The 7,054-nt window shown below is 54.5% G+C and overlaps 1 protein-coding gene across 2 annotated transcripts in view; it reads right to left on the reverse strand.

Annotated features, from left to right (window-relative positions):
- Nucleotides 1–7,054, reverse strand: part of EGFL7 (EGF-like-domain, multiple 7) — a 24,343-nt gene that overhangs the window by 4,708 nt on the left and 12,581 nt on the right. For both annotated transcript variants that reach the window (XM_014943077.1, XM_014943076.1), the window contains exons 3-6: nucleotides 3,801–3,986; nucleotides 1,959–2,081; nucleotides 1,635–1,747; nucleotides 825–920 (exon numbers count right to left, since the gene is read on the reverse strand). In XM_014943077.1, the coding sequence (XP_014798563.1) occupies nucleotides 825–920; nucleotides 1,635–1,747; nucleotides 1,959–2,081; nucleotides 3,801–3,880 (412 nt within the window). In that variant the 5' untranslated portion in view covers nucleotides 3,881–3,986. The remainder of the gene's footprint in view (nucleotides 1–824; nucleotides 921–1,634; nucleotides 1,748–1,958; nucleotides 2,082–3,800; nucleotides 3,987–7,054) is intronic.

A 7,054-nucleotide genomic window follows, 5' to 3' on the forward strand; every position in this document is an offset into this window, starting at 1 on the left:
TCCCCCCCCCAGCCCCCCCCCAACACCAGCCCCACGCTGGAGCCGGAGCTGTCAGCGATGTGCTCAGCCCTGCCTGGCCCAGCGTGGGTCAATGCCACACGCTCCTCCTCTGCCTTACAGGAGGGCAAAAAGCTGGGGAAGGCGGTGGCAGGGGCTGCTCTCCACGCTGCCTGATCTCCCTGCACGCTGGTGAGGAGCATCAGGCTGCTCTCATGTTGGAGAGGAGCTCGGTGTCTGGAGATTGCCAAGGCTTTCCCTCCACCCCCGGATATTTTCAGTTTCCAGCTTGAGCTTCTGCAGTAAATGGGCGTCTTAGTTTACAGCAAGAGTTTACAAAGCTTGGGAGATACACAGTCTCGGGCTGACTCCACGAGGGTAATGGCTGCTCTGTGGAAAACCTTCTGCTGGCTGCAGAGACACAGCAAAATGTACCCTCTGCTCACACCGACCCAGCGTGGAGCAGCAGCAGAGAGAAAATGTGGATGCCAGGGCTGCAGATGAGGGCTGGGAGCACTGAAATAGCCAAAGGGAGGTCAGGGCTCCCCTGGGAGCCAATCTTCCCATCCTTTCCTGGCCAGATCATCAGGCATCACTGCCCTGGAGCAGCACACGTCAGTGTGCATGTGTGTGTCCATGTGGAGGAGGAACACACTGCTCTGAGCAGCACCAGGCATGTGCCAAGTCTTGGGGAGGAGCCACAATGCTGGTGCCCGGCCCCCACCAAGGGGTAGGTCTGTGGGCAGAGGATCTCCAGAGCCCCATGGCAGCCCCACGGCTCCCTGGAGAAGCTCGGGGAGCCTGGAGGGGAGCAGTGTGGCTGGTACCTGTCTGGCAGGCTCGCCCCGTCCAGCCGGGCAGGCAGGTGCATCTACCAGGGAAGGAGCAGGTCCCGCCGTTCTGGCACGGCACCCAGCAGAGAGCTGTGGAACCAAACACAAGCACAGCATCACCGGGCAGCTCTGGGGGTCCCCAGCTCCCTCCCCTGCCACACAGTGCACACACACAACACAAAACACACCCCAGCACCAGCCCGGAGCCGGGATGCTCTACCCCAGCCTGGAGTGATGGGGTTGAGCTGACCCCCAGGGCACAGGACGGGTGGGATGAGCAGGACCTTGAGTCTGCTGCTGGAAAGAGGTGTTGGTGCCTGCAGCCAGCACAGCCAGCAGGGAGGAGGGACAACAGACAGCAGCAGACCCCTGGGAAGCCCTTGGTGTTGTGCTCTGAGCTCATCTGGGGATGGCCTGGCTGCTGCTATTTTGCATTTGTTTTCTGCTGTACATCACGATTGCCTCCTGAAAGCATTTCTCTTCCATGACTGCTGATTTATATGGAAAGGACTTACTCGTCTTATTCATCCTCTGGTAACTACAAAGTTAATAAGCGATCCCAAAGGAAAAAGGGCCTGCGAGGCAGCAGGGAAAGGCTGGGAATTAATCAGAAATTGAACCGCATTTGGTTGTGACGCTGAAAATGTAAATGCTTTTCTACAGGGAGGACTCGCCCGAGGGACGAAGTGCTGGTAAATGAGAGAACTGGCTGCTGGCACCTCATCCAGGGCCCTGAGGTACCTGCCCCATGGGGTTTGGGTGAAGGGCGAGCCCTGGCAGAGGAGTGACCCAGCAGCCTCTTACCTCTGTTGCAGCTGAGCGTGTGGCCATTAGCCCTGCTCCAGCCGGGACAGCAGGAGGCCGTGGGCTGGGGCAGCTGCCTGTACGCCTGCCGGTAGGCAACCCTGTAGATGGTCCTGCAACACAAAGACGGGGCTGAGAACCCCCAAGAACCCACCCCAAGCTCCCCATCCCACTCCCATGCCAGTGGGTCAGGCCTAGGAGCCCCTTCCCCATGGATCAAGGCAGGACTCCCCTTTTCCACAGCCCCACAGGGGTGGGTGCCTCACTGGGGTGGATCCTGCTCCCCGTGAGGACCAGGTCCGGGGGGCAGGCAGGTGCCCTCACCTGTAGGTGCTGCAGAGGCGGTGGCCCTGGCAGGTGGTGAGGTAGGGCTGGTAGACGGGCTGGACGTGGGACTCTGTGTAGGTGGCCTCCTGGGTCTGCGGTGCCGCGGCACAGACTCTGCGGCTGCGGAGAGAGGAGAGGGTCAGAGACCGGCTAAAAAACCAACCTGCCACCTCAGGGCAAAGGGGCTCCACTGATTGACACCAGCTCAGGATGTGGCTCGCCAGTCCCTCTCTACAGAAGGCTATTAAAATGGTAGTGGCTAATTGCCTGAGTGACCTGGGAGGCTACTTCATGTCATTTCAGGGCAGCGACACACGGCTTGAGCCCTGGGGGTTGGACGGGCTCTTCCTCCACAGCCCCTGCGCGAAGGCGCTGATGCCTCCTCGTACACTCACCCCGGTCCTGGGAGAGCAGCCGGGGCCCAGATTTAGGGGGGATTTACTCACAACAGTTCTCCTTCCATTCCTCCCTTAAAACCACTCACTTTCTGGATGGATTTTTCCTTTCTGAGACTTTTGCTCTCCTGAAACAGATGCCCCTGTGGTCACCAAGAAATGAATGATTTCATAGGAAGGGTCAGGCTCGCCACAAAAAGGTAAGGGCCAGAGGAAAGTTGCCCTCCAGTCTTCCTAAGATAACTGCGATCCAGTCAAAAACTTTCCCAAGGTTAACAGCCAAAGTGGTCTGGGTTAAATATTCTTTTGGGTTTTTTCAACATTTTCCAGCCCAAGCAGGTCAGTCCCGCTGAGGAACTCGCCTACTTGTCTCAGCCTCCCAGCCCAATTAGAAACTAGAATAAAAAGCCTGGGAATTAGCATGGTCATCAGATGGCTTCCATTAACTCCAGAAAACTCCTCTCAGCCTCACTGATTGATGCTATAGAAGATGCAATTTTTTAAATGGCAATTGTTTGCTTTGCAACATTTAGAATGAAGCTATAGCTGCAGCCTGTGCGTGCGAGTGAGGAATTCAGCCTGTGGTCATGACCAGTCATGACCAGAATGCTAAAGGTTTAACGCTAGAGGAGAGTATTTCAATGTAAAAACAAACTTTGTAGAAAATGTGAGCTGTTTCTGGGGGAGGGTGGGCCTTGAGCTCAAGCTCCTTTTGGCCTGGGAAGAAACTGGGGCACTGAGCTCTGGGCTTGCTCTGCCCCAGCAGGAGCTGAGCTGTGCCTGCCCAGGCTCTGCTGGGATCTGGGGTGCCATGTTGGACCCATTTCCTGGAAAAGGAAGGAGAATTGCTGGATTTCCCACTCCTGGGCTTGCAGGACCATGACCACAGCCACTGCAGCAGCCCAGGGAGCACAGGACATGGCAGGTGACAATCCATGAGGACTTTTCCATGCCTGTGTCCCCCAGTCGGTGCATCCTTTCAGAGCTGGGAGGCTGCATCCTCCTTTGATGGCTCATCTGCACAGCTTGATTGGCACAATAGCAAGACTGCACCCATATTTTTGTGCAAGGATGTGCTTGAAAGAGACAATAATAATTAACAAACAGTTCGAAGCCTGTTTAGCTTTTGACTCTCCCAGACAAAAAAGCCCAGAGTGTCTTTGTGTCCCCTGCATGGAGCGAAATGGAGCCAGGGCATTTTCTCTGAGAGGTTTTTTTCGCTTCAGTGACAAAGCAAACAAACCCCATGAAGGGCTGCTGAGCCCCAGCTGCCCCAGGAGGGCTCGGCTGAGCCTCTTCCCACCTCCTCACCAGCCCAGGGAGCTGCCCACGCACGTGTAGCTGATGGCTGAGCCGGGCTTTTCATCACCCAGAGAGGATGGGCTTTGCCGTGACGTCCAGATGAACACCCACAGACAAAAAGCAGACTAAAAAGGGGGGTTACCCTGCCCGGGAGAAGGCGTCCGTGTTGGTCACACTGAGGATGAGGAGGAGTCCCGAGAGGAGGCAGCCAGCACGGCACATGTCCTGTCTCTCCTGCGGTGCCCTGGGCTGAGGGGCACGACGGAGTCTCACTCTTCGGTGGGAAGCGTTGGCTCCTACCACATGTCTCACCCTTCAGCGGGGAACCCTGCAACAGAGAGGAGAGCAGTGTGAACATGTGGCATCCATCCCCAGCTGGTGACAACTGATGGAGCCATGGGGACAGGGCCAGCCACATCTCCCGGGGCCAGAGGGACAGCACAGAAAGTGCACAGACCCTCCAAGGGCAGTGAAGGGGCTGGGCAGGAGCACACTTGCTGGCAAGAGAAGAGTGTGACAAGTCAAAGCACAAGGGATGAGGGGACACAAGGTGAACCCCTCGCGAGGAGGGAGTTCCTCTGGGCGCTTTGTCCCACTCAAGTCACTGGGGTGGCAGTGATTTACCCTGGGGGACACCCGGCCCGGCCCACAGGAGATGCTCTCGTGGCACCAGGGGCCACACGGCCGTTTGTGGAGTGGCAGGGACCTGTGTCGCATGAAATACAGTCCCAGTTCCAAAGAGAGAGGGCAAAACAATGGCCTGTAATTTCTTAATTCCATACAGCATTGTAAAGCTGCATTTTCCCACCACATAACACACTGAAATCTGATCTTCTCCTCTTTAAAATACAAGTTCTTGCCAGAGAAAAGTGCTGTAAGGGCCACATGTACCATCTGCGGAGTCAGTACTAACCGAGTCGTGAATAAAGAGGCTTTGATTTTCTAGCAGAGGACAAATACGAAACGAGACTGAAGAAGGTCAATAACAATATCTAATTTAAACAAAAGGGTTGGCCTGTGGATGGCAGCAGTTAAAGGAGGAAGAAATTAAGAAACCCACCTTAAATATATGCCAGTTAAAGAAAGAATCGATCTTTCTGATTAAACCTTGAGAAAGGAGTGGCAAATCAAAATGAAACCTCCTTCTGAAACTGCAGGTATGGTGAGCTGCAAATAAACTTTCTAAAATCCCAAGGTGATGGGGGATTGGAAACAGTAGGTTCATCCCCAAGCTCCTTTGGGACAATTCCTAACACTGAAACAAGTTGTCGGGGACAACTGGCATAACCATCCCAAATCTATAGATCCTGCAGGTCCCAAAGACCTTCTCCCAGGTGCTCGGTATCATCTGTCCCTTTGTGCAGGTGAAGAAACTGAGGCACAAAGAGATGCAGATCTACATCTGGAGATAAACCGGTGTCCTGGCTTGAGTGACAACAATCCTGGTACCTTCTTGCCTTCCCACCTTCACATGAAATGTCTTGTGTGTGTTTCCATGCAGTGACAGAGGAGGACACTGGCTGAGCAGCCCCTTCTCTCCTCACCCAGCCGAGGAGGCGGCTCAGTCCATTTCCTGAGCAACAGGGAGGGTTTGTGTCACAGCAAATAGACTGTATCGCTATAAAACACCATTGGGACCTCACTCAGTCCCTGAATTCAGTGCTACTGAGGAAGCTGAGGGGTTGGCTCCAGGACGGAGGGATGGCAACGTGCCCACCCTGCTCCTATGGCCACACAAGCTATTCCCATGGAGCTGCAGCCCAGCAGGGAACTGCAGATGCCCGGGCACATCTTAACTTCTGTAACAAGCTCAGCTTTGAGGACGTAAGGAGGATTTTGGTGATATAAAGCCTGCAGTCCTCCACTTCCCTCCAAATATAGTGATAAATTTAGTCTTCTAATGATTCATAATATATGGCATCTACACCATCAGGAAATCAAATCTTGGTTGACCTGCAGGACAGTTCTAAAAAAAATAGTGAAGAAACCTCCTTTCTCCCCAGTCCTCCTGGAGACATCCCAGGGACAGCAGTGTCCAGAGAAGGACTAACTCCCCAGCACTCAGCCAGCCAGCTTTTCCCAGGGCTATACTGGGACACATCTTTTCCTCCCAATCACAGATCCCCAGACTAGCGGTGCTTCTCCAGAAGTCCCTAATTCAAACTCTGCCAACCATCTCCATCCTCCCACAGGATTCCCGTGACTGCTTTCCCTGTGGGGAAGGCAAGAAACACAGGGCACGAGCCTAAAATATAGACAGTTTGTTTTTTCACTTTGAAATGGAGCAGCATTGCCCTACCTCAAGTGGTCAGAGAATCCCTCTGGGTCAGAAAATTACGATTGCTTCATACCAGAAAAAGTTTCAAAAGTGGAAAACATAATAGTCTATACTTGTCTTTTGTTATGAGCTTATGAAAATCAGCCTTTTTAACGCCACTGAAGATCCTCCAACCTGTTGCTATTACCTATTCTAATACTCCTCTTCTAACAGAAATAACTTAAGGAAAATCTGTTTGAGATTAAGAAAAAAAAAAGGGGGTGGGGGGGTGCCACTGCCTTTCTAGTCTCTCAAATGAAGAGGTGAAGCCCCACGGTCTGCCGACCGATTAATAATATATGGCATCTCCACCATCAGGAAATCAAATCTTGGTTGATTTGACAAATTATGTGGGTGCATCTGAGTTTCTGCTGTTTCAGGGGGCAGCAAAGTCTCCTCGGGGGGCCATGTACTCCCATGAGCCTGGAGATCCCTCTCCCACCAGCCAGAAACATTCCTGTAACTCTCCTAAATCTCCTCCTGCCTGAGGCACCGCAGCATCCAACAGGCAAATGCAACCCACCGTGAGGGTGAGCAAGTGCTTTGGGCCAGCTCTGCCCATGGAACCGGGGCTGAAACTCCAGCTGATGGCAGTAGGAGGAATCAGGGTCTGTCTGCAGAGCGGGGCAAGAGGATCTGGTCCCTCAGGAGGATGCAACACCCCCCAGGAGAACGCAACAGCTGAGCTTTTTTCAAACAGCCTGGCCTGGTTCTGCAGGTGACACCACTGCTCCCTGGACCTGGTCTGTGCCCTCCGAGCCAAACCCTCCTGGAGAGGGTCAGCAGCAGCAGCAGGGAGGTGGATTTTCCCCCTCACAAACACCTCCAGCTGCTGCTCCTCACGCAGGCTGCCATGCAGACACCACGGCAGAAGGATGCGGGCGCGATGGAGGGGAGCGTGGGGACAGCTCGGGGCAGGGGATGGGGATGAGGGGACACCCATTAGCAGGACGCAGGGATGGGGACCACGGGGGAGGGGGCTGCGGGGACGCAGGAACCGGGGAGCCGGCTGCAGGGACACCGTGCGGGGGGGGCACAGGGACACGGGTGTCACGGGGAGGGCTGCGGGGACACGGGTA

The sequence above is a fragment of the Calidris pugnax genome, unplaced genomic scaffold (assembly GCF_001431845.1).
Source record: "Calidris pugnax isolate Ruff unplaced genomic scaffold, ASM143184v1 scaffold102, whole genome shotgun sequence".
Taxonomy (NCBI): Eukaryota; Metazoa; Chordata; class Aves; order Charadriiformes; family Scolopacidae; genus Calidris; species Calidris pugnax.